This window comes from Pongo abelii, chromosome 11 (assembly GCF_028885655.2).
Source record: "Pongo abelii isolate AG06213 chromosome 11, NHGRI_mPonAbe1-v2.0_pri, whole genome shotgun sequence".
Classification (NCBI taxonomy): domain Eukaryota; kingdom Metazoa; phylum Chordata; class Mammalia; order Primates; family Hominidae; genus Pongo; species Pongo abelii.
This window is the reverse complement of record NC_071996.2, coordinates 136,254,184-136,270,409: the sequence shown is the minus strand read 5'-3', so window position 1 is coordinate 136,270,409 and position 16,226 is coordinate 136,254,184. Positions and strand designations below refer to the sequence as shown.

The following is a 16,226-nucleotide window of genomic DNA, read 5'->3' as shown; positions in this document are numbered from 1 at the left end:
CTATGGAAGCTTGTGATTCTCAAGTCCAGCTGTGATCTCTCCTATGGTCAGGCTTTCATCCACAACCATGTAAAGCCCATCAGGTTCAATATGCCCAAAACCCTAACCCTACTCATCAGTTTATTCATCCAACCCATTCACTGCCCATATTCTCAAACATAGTTAAGGACATCCCAATCTAATCAGCCACTGGATTAAAAATCTGGGATTCATACTTTACTCCTCACCTTCTACCATCTCTCATACCCAATTACCATGTCCTATTAGTTTTAAATCCTCAGTCTCTCAAGTCTTCCCCTGATCCAACTAACTTAATTTTTATTCACACTTTTATCTCCCGCCTGGACTGCTGCAAATGCATCCTGAAAGATTTTACAAGTCTTAATCCCCTACGTTACTAAGAATTATTTCTTTTTTTTGAGACAGAGGCTCACTCTGTCACCCAGGCTGGAGTGCAGTGGCACAATCTCAGCTCAGCTCACTGCAACCTCCACCTCCCAGGTTTAAGCAATTCTCCTGCCTCAGCCTCCTGAGTAGTTGGGATTACAGGTGCACGCCACCACACCTGGCTAATTTTTGTATTTTTAGTAGAGACGGGGTTTCACCATATTGGTCAGGCTGGTCTTGAACTCCTGACCTCAGGTGATCCACTCACCTCAGTCTCCCAAAGTGTTGGGATTACAGGGGTGAGCCACTGCACCCAGCCCCAATTCTTTTTTCACTGGCACACAATGACCAATAAAATCCAAGCCTTGTTAACAGAAGGGCTGCCTCCAAGCTCCTATCTCCCACACTTCACATAATAAAGGTAAACATTATGCATCATGAAGTTCCTCTCTTAAATCAGTTCCTTGCCTTATGTTCACACACTTCCTTTCTGCTATCAGGAATATTCTTCCTAATCTTTTTCACCAACAGGGTAGAGAGAGGTGCTGGAAAGAAGAGAGGTTAAATGGGAAGGAGAAAGGAAGAATAAGGATAGAGAGCTGGAAAGAGAGTCAGGGGGAAGGGAGGGAAAAAGAGAATTTGAGATCCTCAAGGCCTTGCTAAACACAAGTTCCTGTCCAGCCTTCATGAAACTAAGAGGCTAGGCTAGTAGAAGAAAATAATAAAGTCATATAAGTGGACATAGAGATATTGAAGGATTTTAGAGAAGTCTTGATCTAATTTACATTTTAAGATTACTCTGACTGCTGTGAGGAAAACAAATAGAAGACAAAAATGGAAGCCAGGGGCCAGGGCACAGTGGCTCACACCTGTAATCCCAACACTCTAGGAGGCCAAGGAGGGCAGATCACTTGAGGTCAGGAGTTCAAGACCAGCCTGGCCAATATGGTAAAGCCCCATCTCTACTAAAAAATACAAATATTAGTCGGGCGTGGTGATGCATGCCTGTAGTCCCAGCTACTCGGGAGCCTGAAGCAGGAGAATCGCTTGAACTCAGGAAGCAGAGATTGCAGTGAGCCGAGATCACACCACTGCACTGCAGCTTGGGCGACAGAGTGAGATTCCATCTCAAAAAAAAAAAAGGAAGCCAGGAAACATCAGTAGGCCACTGGTGCAAAAATTTATGTTAGAAATGGTGGCAACTTTCACTAAGGTGATAGCAATAGAGATTCAGAGAAATGAACAGATTCCAGAGATACTGTAGAGATAAAATTGACATGATGTTGTAACAGACTCGATATAGGAACAGAGAACTAAAAGGAATTATCAAAGATAACTCTGAGACTGCTAGCTTGAGCAAATGGGCACATATAGTATTAAGATGAAATAAATATAAAGGCAAAACTAACGAGGTCAGTTTTGGAAAAGTATAGAGTATGAGATGCTTATAAGACATCTAAGTGGAAAAATCAAATAGGCAGCTGAATATCCTGTGCTTGCATTATAATTCCTTTACAGCATTATGACACAGTGAAATTATTTAGTGTCAGCTTCCCCATTAAAGAGTGGGTACCATGTATTTTTATCCTTATTGCCTTAGCACCTAACACAAGACATAAAACACAGCAAGCATTTGATAAAATGTTTTCTGAAGAAATATTCTCTTCCAAAATACACCCCTCAAAAACATCTAATTTACTACTCCTTCAGTTCACATAGAAATATTTTACCCTTTCTGAAAACTGGAAATATTAACACATCTAATCCTCCAGAACTTCTCTCATTTTTCACATAATCCCATAATTATCGATAGGAATCTATCAATCTCAGGTTTGCATTCTCTTACCCATCCCCCATAAGACCCTAATGGCTTCATTCAACATTCATTTATTAACTAAATTAGTTAACTAAATATTAATGCCAATGTCCAGTACACTAAGCTCAACAATGGGCTTACCAAAAGAGAGAAATACAGTGCATTTCTTAATGGAATTAGCTCTTCTTGAGCAAGGCGCAAATATATATACAGATACAACACAAGGCCATAACTATTTTAACAAATGTATAAATAAAACACTTTGGGGAAGAAAACAAGTACTTCCCTCTTCTTTGCAAGGAAAGACCTGGGAAAACTTCCTTAAGACCAAGGAGATGAGACAGAGGAAACTCCCAAAGGAGCTTTCTTGGCTCCTTCCCAGAAAGCCAGGTAATGTCTATAATTATTCTCCCTATAATAAAGTCCTTATCTAGACTTATCTGGGTAGGGTTTTTTTGTTTTTTGTTTCTAAAGACGGGTTCTCACTATGTTGTCCCAGGCTGGTCTCAAACGCCTAGGCCCGAGCAATCCTCCAGCCTCAGACTCCTCAGTAGCTGAGACTACAGGTGCATGCCACCACACTCGACTTGAATAGATTTTTGATCCTCAAAAGTGTTTTAAATCACCAAATATTCGTTTGTTTGAGACAGAGTCGCGCTTTGTCACTCAGGATGGAGTGCAGTGACATGATCTCAGCTCACTGCAACCTCCACCTCCCGTGTTCAAGTAATTCTCTTGCCTCAGTCTCCCCAGTAGCCGGGATTACAGGCGCACACCACCATGCCCAGCTAATTTTTGTAATTTTTTTTTTTTTAGCAGAGATGGGGTTTCACCATGTTGGCCAGACTGGTCTCAAACTCTTGACCTCAAGTGATCCACCCGCCTCGGCCTCCCAAAGTACTGGGATTACAGGTATGTGCCACCGTGCCCGGCCTAAATATTTGTTTTTTAAATACCTTGAAGATACATTTGCAAATACGATACAAACCAAAACGTTAGCAAAGCTACTTTGGGTGGTAGGATTAGGGTAGCTTAGATCTTTCCCTTTGGTGGTCTTTTTGTTTTCTTTTCCTTTTTGGGAGACAGGGTCTTGCTCTATCACCCAGGCTGGAGTGCAGCAGCACAATCATGGCAGCCTTGACCTCCCAGGCTCAAGTGATCCTCTCACTTCAGCCTTCCAAGCAGCTGACACCAAACATATGCACCACCACGCCCAGCTAATTTTTTTTTTTTTTTTTTTTTTGTGGAGAAGAGGATCTCACTGTGTTGCCGTGGCTTGTCTCAAACTTCTGGGCTCAAGTGATCCTCATGCCTCTGCCTCCCAAAGTGCTGGGAGCCTGGGGCCAGCCACCATGCCTAACCCTTTTCTCCTTTTTTTTTTTTTTGGAGGAGTTTTGCTTTTGTTGCCCATGCTTGTTTGTCCAGACTGGAGCGCAATGGCACAATTTCATCTCACTGCAACTTCCGCCTCCCACGTTCAAACGATTCTCCTGTCTCAGCCTCTTGAGTAGCTAGAATTACAGGCACAATCCACCACGCCCAGCTAACTTTGTATTTTTAGTAGAGATGAGGTTTCATGTTGGCCAGGCTGGTCTCAAACTCCTGACCTCAGGTGATCTGCCCACCTCGGCCTCCCAAAGTGCTGGGATTACAGGCATGAGCCACCACGCCCAGCCCATACCTAACCCTTTTCTTTTTCCTCTTGTACTGCTTCCTCCAGATTTTCTAGAATAAGTGTGTTTATTTTGTTAATGAAACTAACAACAAAAAAACTCTAAAAGACCTAAATCTAAGGAGTTTAGCACCAAAAAATTTATCAAGACGGTGCTTAGTGTTTTGTCAAGAGCAAACACACAGGAGATGACAATTCAATTCATAAAATCCTTCTAGTGGTCAAACTGTCCATATACCATCCAAAGCCTTAAAAATAAAACTTTTGATTTAATAATTCCACTTCCAAGAAATTAATCCAAATAAAATGATCAGTGATAAAAACAAAATTGTTCAAGGGTATATATACATATCATTTACAATAGCAAAACATTAAAAACAACTTTACTTTCCAACAATTCATTCATCCATTTAATAAATATTTATTCAGTACCTATGTGCCAGGCACTGGAGATACAGCAGTAAACAAACTGTACAAAAATCTATATCAAAGTACCTGCCCTCAATGGAGCTCACAGTCTAGTGGGGGTTGAAAGATAGGATATAGACAATAAAATAAATGTGTAAAATATTTGGCATGTTACATTTTGATATACAATATGAAGAAAAATTAAGCAAGGAAGAGAGATAGGGAGTAAAGGGTGGAGGGTTATATAGATTGTCAGGAAAGGTCTAAGGTGGTAACATTTGAGGAAAGGCTTAAAGAAAGACACTATTGCTTTATATCTAGACAGGATATACTTGGCATTGAATGTATCATACCCTTTTAAACTGCTCTGATGATAATGCAATATACTTTTTTATTCTAAGTAGAAAAATAATCTAAGACCTAATGATTCCACAGACCTTAAAAAGTTCAAGCCTTGGCTGGGCGCAGTGGCTCACGCTTGTACTCCCAGCACTTTGGGAGGACAAGGTAGACGGATCACCTGAGGTCAGGAGTTCGAGACCAGCCTGGCCAACATGGTGAAACCCCGTCTCTACTAAAATTACAAAAATCAGCTGGGCGTGGTGGTAGGTGCCTGTAATCTCAGCTACTCAGGAGGTTGAGGGAGAAGAATCACTTGAACCCGGGAGGCAGAGGTTGCAGTGAGCTGAGATCGTGCCACTGCACTCCAGCCTGGGTGACAGAGCGAGGCTGACTCCATCCCAAAAAAAAAAAAAAAAAGTTAAAGCTTACAGCCACTCATGGTCTGTTCCTACCAAAATTTTCAATTTTCTCCCATCTTCACAACTGCCCCCAGATACAAATAAATTGCTTCATTTTTAGGTATCCTTTATTGAACATTATGTTTTACATTATTCACAAAAATGATGACCTTAATAAACACCATATCACTTAGTGTTTCTGTCTCATTTAGAGTTAATTGCACACTGGTTCGATGTTAACAATCTAAATCCTGATTCTCAAGTACCCTGCGCACAGCTCTTTACCTCAAGTTTCACAAAGAATGTCATACATGAAGAAAAATAAGGTAGTACTCTCTACTCCTACTGCAACTTTCCAGCTCAGGATTACTTGGGTTACTTAAGGGCCTCATATATTCCCTTTGCCAGAAGGAATTTTGACAGATGATACAAATAGGGCACTATGCCTACTTACAGCTGCATTCCTCAGTTCATCAGCATTTCAGATGACTAAGGGAATGCTCCTAAGCTCTAATGTCTGCAATTGTACAGATGTACAATTAGGTGAGGCTACTGTTTAAGGATGGAAATGGTGATTGCCCTCTGTTTAAGGCTACCTCAATTCAAATTTTATACAAAACACTGAGCCAATCAAGTGAAATACCATCAAACAAAACTTCAGAGTATCAATAAAAAGGAGGATGTGTAAGATGCTATTGAAAGATGCTCAATACTACACTGAGATGACCTTGAGAACTCATGATGTAGGGCAGGGGCCAGCAAACTGTCTCTGTAAAGGGCCAGAGAATTATTTTTAATAACGTTTAAGCTCTGTGAACCAAACGGTTCTGTCAACCCTGCCACTGTAGCATGAAAGCAGTCAGAAAATATGGAAGCAAATGGACGTCTCTGTCTTTCAATGAAACTTTACTTACAAAAACTTCACAGTCCCACAGGCCACAGTTTGCCAACCCATAATATTAGGCATCAAGCTAAATGTGTATCAATTCTAAAATATCATCAGTTTCTCTTTTCCCTTTTGTTGTGTCTAAATTCCTGGTGTTCCCTTTCTGTTACCTATAAACAGCAGGATGCTGAAAAAAACAACTTCCTTAAATTAGCTGACAATTTAAACCATGTTTTTATAAAGAAACAGACACGAGGGTATGTAAATATAAAAGAGAAGCAGTTACAAATTCTAGATAAAGGCGGATGAGTTGCACACAAAATGGCTTAGAAAGTAACTTATATGAATTTCAATCCACCTGATAAAAGGAATTAAGGTAGAAATAAAGATTTAACTATAAGAATGTTCATTAAAAATATTTTATAAGAAAAATCAAGAACAGCTTCTATATGCCACATCTAGAAGACTAGTTGAATAAATGATGGTACATCCATACAATGCAACCGTTTAATACAACAGAAAATATTTATTGATTAAAAAAAGATGTTTCTGATTTGGTTATTTCTTTAAGCAGGCTACAAAACTGAAGGTACAGTATGATCCCATTTTTGTAAAAAATAAATGTATATATACACAAATAAGCATACATAAAACCACCTGGAAAGATACACCAAGGTATTTACAGTGTGTACCATGGATGTTGAAATTATTTCTGGCTTACTAGTAATTTCTAATTTTTTTAGAAACATATTAATTTGATAATAAGAAAATCATTTAAAAAATATAAAGGAATAACTAAAACAAGTACAGCATTACTTAGGTTAACATGTTCTAAATAAACTCTCAAAATAACAGGAGTTCCATCAGTTCTTAGAACTTCAAATAGTGATTTCTCCTCAGTCTCCAAATGCTGGCTATAAAGGTTAAGAAAACTTCCAGATTACATATATTAATAAAAAGAAATATTTCTAATAGGGTAAGTTAATAAGACTCCTCAAATAGAGTTACTACGGGAAGTCTGCATCATTTATTGAACCACTCCCACCTGAACAACCAAGAGTTTAAGACACAAATCCAATTTATCTATTTTAGATACTGCTTCTGATATTACCAAAGGGGTTGCCCGAGGTTTGAATAGAAAAAGTAATTATTATTATTGATGCCACTGAAGAGAGGTTCTTCAATCACCAACTTTGGGGAAAAAGGAAGGGGGGGGGCGGGGGGAGCCACACTACAATGTGATGGATCTCAAAATTCCATGAGAATTCCATATTCGGGGTCCAAACATATCTGTAAGAGACTCAAAGGTCAATTAATCGTTATTATGTCCAATGCTAACTCAATCCTAGACAGGCTACTGTTAATAGCCAGTATAATACTGAACTACCTGCCTAGCCCATCTTTCAAATAATACTTCAATGAAAACTATTTCTCAAATGAATCTATGAATAGCAGTGACAAAACAATGTAGCAGAAAACATAGACATAAAAATGTTATAATTATACTTACATAAAATTGTATATGCACCTAGACAATGACTCAAATAAAAAGAAAATAATTTTCTAGCGCGGGTGGGACTCCCGCCATCATTACATATATAACCAGACAAAGAAAAAAAAATTTAATTAAGTATAGAATACACTCATTTACCAAATATAATTTATTCCTGAACTAACGCATTGTTTTCAGCGAGGCACATAAAGCAAAAGTCTCAAAAACATGCACATTTATAAACCACCTAGCACCTGTCAAATACTTTACTACTGTATTAGTCATCCAATATCAAAGAAGATGAGATTTTGAAAACTCACCATTCAGGCCCAAAGTTCAGTGTCTGCGTTTCCGCTGCCATTCTTTTCCGTATTTTTACAATAGATTTTTATATGTGAAGAAACCTGTTAATGAGAAAAATATCTCCATACGATTAGTTGAGATTAAATGTGGAATTCCAGGCCAGAAAGTACAGTTAGAGAGTGTTTTATTTATGCTCCTCTCAACTAGAGTCACAAAAATGAGATTTTGAAATTCCTACTTAAAACAATAACATAGCAGGCAAAGTGAAATGAATAAATCAACCCTTATATTCTGACTCCCCACCTTTCTATGTTAATCTGAGGTAAAGAGGCACAGTTTAAGATGAAGCTAGTGACAGAGGTAGGAACAGACCACACAGGGCATTGGGGACTAAGTTAAGATTTTCTCCCTTTATCCCTGGAACAATGGGGAGTGAATGAAAGGTAATAGATTTACATTTTAGTTCCTATTACTTCCTAGTAATGGCTCCCCTATCACCATGAGGAACATCAAAGATTATTAAAATAAGGACCCTCCTTACCTATCACATAGCTTCTGCCACAACTCTCCTCACCTTCTGCTTATTAGCATTTTACACCCTAGTGATTTTTTTTAACAGACAGTGTGTCTCACTATGTTGCTCAAGCTGGTCTCGAACTCCTGGCCTGACCTCAAGTGATCTTCCTGTCTCAGCCTCTCGAGCCTACTGCTTCTTTTAAAAATTGTCTTGGATCAGGCCAGGAACCACCAGGCAAGGTGGCTCATACCTGTAACTCCAGCGCTTTGGGAGGCCGAGATGGGAGAATCGTTGGAGCCCAGGAGTTGGAGACGTGGTCTCTAAAAAAAAAAATTTAAAGATCAACTGGGCATGGTGGTACATGCCTGTAGTCTTAGCTGCCTGGGAGGGTGAGGTGGAGGGATCACTTGAGCCCAGGAGTTTGGGGCTGCAGTGAGTTGTGGTCCTGCCACTGCACTCCAGCCTAGGCAATGGAGTGAGACCCTGTCTCTACAAAATAAATAAATAAAAATAAATTTATAATTTGGGAGGCCAAGACAGGCAGACGGCTTGGGCCCAGGAGTTCAAGACTGGATTGGGCAACACAGTGAGACTCCATCTCTTTTAAAAAAAAAAAAAAAAAAAAAAAAGTTTTTAAATAAATAAAATGTAAATTTTTTTAAAGTTGCTTCAGATTGTCAAGTTAAAATAATAAACTAATGAATTTCACGAGTAACATTTCAAAAGTAATCTTAAGATATGAGAGCTTAAAAAAATGGAAAATACTATAAAAATTGTAAATATAACTGGCCCTCCATATCCATGGGTTCTGGTCCATGGATTCAACCAACCTCGGATGGAAAAAAATTTTTGAATTGCGTCTGTACCAACATGTATAGACACTTTTTTTCCTTGTCATTATTCCCTAAACAATACAGCAGAACAACTATTTACACAGCATTTATGTTGTATTAGGCATTATAAGTAATCTAGAGGTGTTAAAGTATATAAGTATGTACATAGGTTATACGCAAACACTATGCCACTTTAAATTAGGGACTTGAGCATCCAAGGATTTTAACATCTGAAGGACATCCTAGAATGAATCCGCACAGATACTGAGGGACAACTGTATACTGTAAAATATCTCTAAGATACATCACACATGGCACTGGGGACCAAGTTAAGGATTCCCTCCCTTTATCACCCTGTTGCCTCTGTTTAAATGATCTAAAAAATAATAAACTACAAATATGTCTAAAGCTTAGAAACAGCAAAGTAAAAGTGTGTTAACCTTCATAATCAGCTATTCATTTATCTGCCTTCCTTCTGAAAGGTACTTCCAGCCCTATGTCAACCAAGCAGACTCCAAGGGAGACTATCATGTTCTTACTTGACCCTGACTCTGTTCCCCCACCACACAAAAGGTGCAAACCAGACTAAAACTGAGGTAAACTTAGTCCCCTCCTCATCACTTTTTTTTTGTTTGTTTGAGACAGAGTCTTGCTCTGTTGCCCAGGCTGGAGTACAGTGGCACAATCACGGCTCACTGCAAGCTCCGCCTCCCAAGTTCACACCATTCTCCTGCCTCAGCCTCCCGAGTAGCTGGGACTACAGGCGCGTGCCACCACACCCGGCTAATATTTTTGTATTTTTAGTAGAGACAAGGTTTCACCATGTTAGCCAGGATGGTCTTGATCTCCTGACCTCGTGATCAGCCTGCCTTGGCCTCCCAAAGTGCTGGGATTACAGGCGTGAGCCACTGCACCCCGCCCCTCCTCATCTCTTAAGAAAACATAACTGCTGGGCACGGTGGCTCATACCTGTAATCCCAGCACTTTGGGAGGCCAAGGTGGGTGGATCGCTTGAGCCCGGGAGTTCGAGACCAGCCTGGGCAACATGGCAAAATCCTGTCTCCGCAAAAATATACAAAAATTAGCTGGGCATGATGGTGCGAGCCTGTAGTCCCAGCTGAGGTGGGAGGATCACTTATGCTGTGGAGCTTGAGACTACAATGAGTCATGATTGCACCACTGCACTCCAGCCTGGGCAACAGAGCGAGACCTTGTCTCAATTAAAAAAGAAAAAAAAAATTAAAAAATTAAAATAAAAAAAGAAAACACTTTTTTTAACATTTTAATTTCTCTGAAATTAGAATGCATCTTAAAACTGATGCCAAGTTACAACTGCAACTGGCTGGGTGCGAGTTGTGTTACAGCTGTCTGAACAAGGGCCAATTTTTTAAACTGCTGTTTTAAATGTCTTCAAAATAATACGATTCTGTATCAAAACTAAATTTATTGTATAACAGAAAAGAAGCAAATACGGCCATGGAGTATTAGTGAAGTAACTATTCATCATTCAAAGAATGATTCCAAGTGATTTACAGGATCTCAGAAAGAAAGGGGGGAAAAAACACACAAGCCAATGGAGTCTGTTATGGTTTGCTACCGATACTGATGACACTGCACAACCCATATGACCACATGTAGCAGCCCTGAAGTACTAAAAGGGGTTAAAAATTAAATAGCTTATATTGCTCTTAAAATCTTCACAAGCATCAAACGACTAAATTTTAAATTGATGACAGAGTAATAGAGCATTCCCTTAACTACTGCATCACCAATACTTTGAATGACTAGTGGGGAGAGGGAGGAAGAAAGCAGGAGACTTCTATGATGCCAAGTTGAAAAGTGATTTAGAAAAGTCAGACTCTAAATACCCAGAAATCTTAGGACTATCTTAATAAATTTATTTTACTTCTATTTTCATTTTCATACATGCAATAAAAGGATACACTGTTTAATAAAAATCCATTCTTATTTGCTAAATAAGTTTAAAAGAGCTTTTTAAAAAATATATAAAATAATTCTAACAAGAAAAGCCTGTGCCAGATGTGCCGGAGTCTTCTTGGCAGTATTCCTTTCTTTCTCAGTAATGCACAAAATGATTAATCTTATAGTTGACACGTTAGATTCAATTAAAATTACGGTACACTCCAAATGAATGACTTGTTAAGGTAGCAATGATCAGACCCCAGGAAAGGTGCCCACTGTTAAACTAAAACAGGCATTACTGCTTACACATCAGTCTTATGACTTTTTGTAACATAAATCAATTCAGTGTGTTTTCTAAAAGTATGTGGACCTACCTGGATGACAAATAGAGATGAAGAGACTACATCAACTAGAGCTGTAGAGACCACATCAATTGTAAGGTTTTTCTTTAATACTCAACATCCTGAAGGAGCGGTTTTACCACCATTTTAAGCCCCATCTAGCCAAATGTTTTAAACTCAAACCCGTAGACGATTTTAGAGCACTGAATAATGGCTCTGCATTTATAAAGCAAGTCAGGATTTAAATCAGACTGAATTTATAAAGCAGGTAAATCTCAACTAAAATTCAAAGTATTTGCTATTTGTGAAAATACTAAATTCATTGTTAGTGATTTAATTTTTTCCCCTTTAACTTACTACAAGGCCATCACATATGCTCACATAGGTTCTGGAAGTACAAAACTCCAGGGTCACTATTAACACAAATGATACAGATGGAGCCCCTACAGGCAGCAGTCTTGAAATATAAACGAAGCCCCAGATTCAAGCAGCATCTAAGGAACAAGAAGAATAAAGGAAATCCTGTTTGGGTCCACTTTATCATTGCACCTATAAATCTTTGAGTACTACAAAACTACTACAATGCACAACCATTAAGAGCTCAGAAGATTTCTTAATGTCTTGAGCTGGGAACCCAACTACCATTTACAACATGGTTTCCGTAAGAAAATTATTTCCTAATGTAAAGATTTCTTTTTTTTTTTTTAAGACTGAGTCTCGCTCTATTGCCCAGGCTGGAGTGCAGTGGCATGATCTTGGCTCACTGTAACCTTCGTCTCCCAGGTTCAAGTAATTGTCCTGCCTCAGCCTCCTGAGTGGCTGGGATTACATGCATGCACCACCACACCCAGCTAATTTTTGTATTTTTAGTAGAGACAGGGTTTCACCATGTTGGCCAGGCTGGTCTCGAACTCCCAACCTTAAATGATCCACCTGCCTCGGCCTCCCAAAGTGCTGGGACTACAGGCGTGAGCCACCGCACCCAGCCCCTAAAGTAAAGATTTCTGAAGAACTCTTAAAAACCTAAGAATATTTTTTTCCTCTCTCAGCGCAGGGCACCCACAACTTGAGCTCTTTCTGCTGCTCCTCAGCTCTCGGATACAGCTGATGCCATGGATTTCAGAGACCTGAAAAGCCCTGCCGGCCTCCAGGTGCTCAACAATTACCTGGTGGACAAGAGCTACATCGAGGGGTATGTGCCATCACAAGCAGATGTGGCAATATTTGAAGCAGCGTCCGGCCCACCGCCTACTGACTTGTGTTATGCCCTTCGTTGGTATAATCACATCAGGTCTTACGAAAAAGAAAAGGCCAGCCTTCCAGGAGTGAAGAAAGCTTTGGGCAAGTATGGTCCTGTGGATATGGAAGACACTATAGGAAGAGGAGCTAAAGATAGTAAAGATGATGATGACATTGATCTCTTTGGATCTGATGGGAGGAGAAAAGTGAAGAAACGAAGAGGCTAAGGGAAGAACGCCTTCCACAATATGAATCGAAGAAAGCCAAAAAACCTGCATTTGTTGCCAAGTCTTCCATCTTACTAGATGTGAAACCTTGGGATGATAAGACAGATATGGCGAAATTAGAGGAGTGCATCAGAGGCATTCAAGCAGATGGCTTAGTCTGGGGCTCATCTAAACTAGTTCAAGTGGGATACAGAATTAAGAAACTTCAAATACGTTGTGAAGTTGAAGATGATAAAATTGGAACAGATATGCTGGAGAAGCAGATCACTGCTTTTGAGGACTATGTGCAGTCCATGGATGTGGCCGCTTTCAACAAAATCTAAAATCCATCCTGGGTCATGGCATTTAAATAAAAGCTTGAGAGGTTAATTAAAAAAAAAAAAAAACCTAAAAATAATAAACCAAGTTATTTTATTATCAAATAAAGAGACCTGCATTACTCAGAACAGTGTTCTGCTCATTCTTCTTTATGATTCAAAGCAGGAAATCTAAGAGGCATGAATGCTGGAGAAATCTAACTTATGCACTTAAAAATACTGTATTCTCTTAATTCTGAGTTGCCCATCCCGGACAGCTCCTTCCAAATCAATTTCAATGAGCCCAGGTTTAATGTATTTACATGTACTAGAGGCATGGTCTTACACTCTGCCTCTAAATTATAAATTAGTTGGAATGGAAACTGTGCATATTTCTGAATAGTCTTTTCTAAGGATGTAATGAGGTGTTAAAAGGAGCTTAGGGCAACATTTTAAACCCCAACTATCCAAATGTTTTCAGCTCAAACGCCTAGAAGACTTGTGACCTTTAGAAAACAGCTCTGGAGGTCAGATGCAGTGCCTCACACCTGTAATCTCAGCACTTTGGGAAGCTGAGGCATGCAGATCACTTGAGCTCAGAAGTTCAAGAACAGTCTGGACAACACGACAAAAACCTCATCTCTGCACAAAATACAAAAGTTAGTCACGCGTGGTGGTATGCTCCTGCAGTCCAAGCTACTTGGGAGGCTGAGGTGGGAGGACTGCTTGAGTCCAGGAGGTCGAGACTGCAGTGAGCCTTGTTCACGCCACTGCCCTCCAGCCTGGGCAACAGAGCCAGACCCAGTAAGGAAAAGGAAAAGAAAAAGAGAAGAGAAAGGAAAAAGAAAGGGAAAAGGATAGAGAAAAGGAAAAGGAAAAGGGAAGGGCTCTGAGTTTATAAAGCAATTCAGGATTTGAACCAGACTCTGGATGCTCTGCTCCATCATGCTATCCTGCCTCTGTAGACTGTCTTTTGTTGAAACTATGACCTCCCTTTTCCTCCATTACCAGCACTATCCTGATATTTCTTTGCCCATCTTTATTTCCCTCTAAATTACGGAATGGCAAAGAGGGCATGCAGAGAGTAGTGGTGTCATTTTAACAACAGCAATTAAAAAATCTGCCCACAAATTTGTAACTGGCCACTGGCTGGGAGAGATGATCCCACCCCTGCAATTAATTACAAATTTGATTTTTTTCTCCCATGACCAATGTGGCATGGGATCACTGACTGATCACATCATCAAGGCACTACTGTTTTCAGTTTACTGGTCAGCCAGTCTCAAAAGCCCATATCATCTGAAACTCTCTCTACTCCATCCCTTATATCCAGTCATTTTGTCTCAAATTTAGCCTACTTCTCCTTCAAGATTCCTCTTGCATTCCTCTTTCATTATAGTCCAAACTCTATTAATGCGTGTCTGGATTATTGTAACAAAAGTTCTCATTTGCTTCCCTGACTGGGCCTCAAGATCAATTTTCCTAAGGCACCTTTCTGACCATGGCCTACACTCCTCTAAAAAAGTCCAATCGAACCTACTATGTATCGTCAATCTGACAAGCCATGCCTCCTTCCCCACCTCAATCTCCTGTTGTTTCACCTCCCAACTCAAAGCCAAACGAGAACTTCCTACCGTCCACTGCATTTTCCTTCCTCTTTAGTTGTGCTGTGACATACCCTTCCCCTAGAAGCCCGACCTCCGTCCCTTAGAATGGCTCATACAAAACCAAGGATCTATTCAAACACCTACTCCATAAAATAGTTCCCAAAGTAGTAAAAGCACTGCTCCCTCTGGAAGGGAAAATCTAAAACACAGGATACAGAAATGGAATGGAATCTATAGGACCCAATGTTGTGGGTATTTTTCAAATGTGTACTATAAAGCTTAAAAGGAAGGAGAAAACAGAAAAATGAATTTGGGGGGACAGATATCGAGGATGGTTTTGAACAAAATAAGTGCAAGGTGCTTGACTGAGGAGGTATCCAAAAGACCTAGAGTTGAAGAGTAGTCAGAATAGAAAGACACAGATTTAATGGAAGTGAATCCATAGAGTTACAACCAAAAATTGAATAAGGCTACCCCAAAGCAAAAATCTTAAGAAAGTATAGGAACAAAGCCTCAGCAATCACTGTACAGGCTGATACAGGAAGAAAGAGAAAGACCACAGAGGTAGAGATCTCTAGCCCAAACCCTTCACTAAACTCAAATTCACTGACTCTAGTTTTCTCCCCGAGGTACTATTCTCACCACATTCTCTGTAACTAAAATAGACCCATATTAACCTCCAAGAAGTTCGTAATTACTCTTGCCTCCCCGCTATTCCTATTTCCTGAGGTAAACATGTTAACAGCCTAGTGTGTATCCCTCCATACTTCACATTCAGACAAACATGTTCACATATATGTGGTGGGGAAGGGGATTAGCTATTTGCTATTATAAAGCAAGAATCATACTATATACCTTATTCTGAGACAGGCAATTCTCTCAATATATTTGCATGGACAAACTTCTAATAAACAGATATAGAGTTAAGTCGCAGTTTTTAAAAGCTGTATAATGGGCCGGGCACAGTGACTCATGTTGTAATCCCAGAACTTTGGGAGGCCAAGGAAGGTGAATCAAGTTGAGGCCAGGAGTTCAAGACCAGCCTGGCCAATATGGTGAAACCCTGTCTCTACTAAAAATACAAAAAATTAGCTGGGTGTGGTGGTGCACGCCTGTAATCCCAGTTACTCAGGAGGCTGAGGCATGAGAATCATTTGATCCCAGGAGGCAGAGGCTACTGTGAGCTGACATCGCGCCACTGCACTCCAGCCTGGGCAACAGAGCAAGACTCTGCGCCAAAAAAAAAAAGCAAGCTGTGTAACATTCCACAGAAATGGATGACTTTTACTTTTTTGCCTTTATGAACAATGCTGCAATAAACAACCTTTTATTCATATATTTATGCTTTTATCTCTACTAGACAGACTTCTAAAATCACAGTTGCTTAGTCTATAATATGATTTCTTTATAGAAAATTAAAGTTCACCTAAGTGATAGTCCTCTAGAAAGAAGAACTAGAGGTATGGAGTAGGCAAGATCTATCTTCCATTGAGTTATCTTTTTGTACTTTTGAAATCTTGTCACGTATATTTTAAAATA

The 16,226-nt window shown here is 39.7% G+C and overlaps 1 protein-coding gene and 1 pseudogene across 17 annotated transcripts in view; one reads left to right on the top strand and one right to left on the bottom strand.

The window, feature by feature from the left end:
* GIGYF2 (GRB10 interacting GYF protein 2) overlaps positions 1–16,226 on the bottom strand; it is a 161,424-nt gene that overhangs the window by 115,875 nt on the left and 29,323 nt on the right. For 10 of the 17 annotated variants that reach the window (XM_009238232.4, XM_009238236.4, XM_002812994.6 and 7 more), the window contains one exon: positions 7,722–7,805. In XM_009238232.4, coding sequence (XP_009236507.2) covers positions 7,722–7,762 — 41 coding nt within the window. In that variant the 5' untranslated portion in view covers positions 7,763–7,805. Of the gene's footprint in view, positions 1–7,721; positions 7,806–8,471; positions 8,542–11,699; positions 11,813–16,226 lie in introns of all 17 variants that reach the window. The other 7 variants (XM_054549996.2, XM_063713127.1, XM_054550000.2 and 4 more) reach the window with 2 other exon arrangements.
* LOC100440787 (elongation factor 1-beta-like) lies at positions 3,005–13,230 on the top strand (annotated as a pseudogene).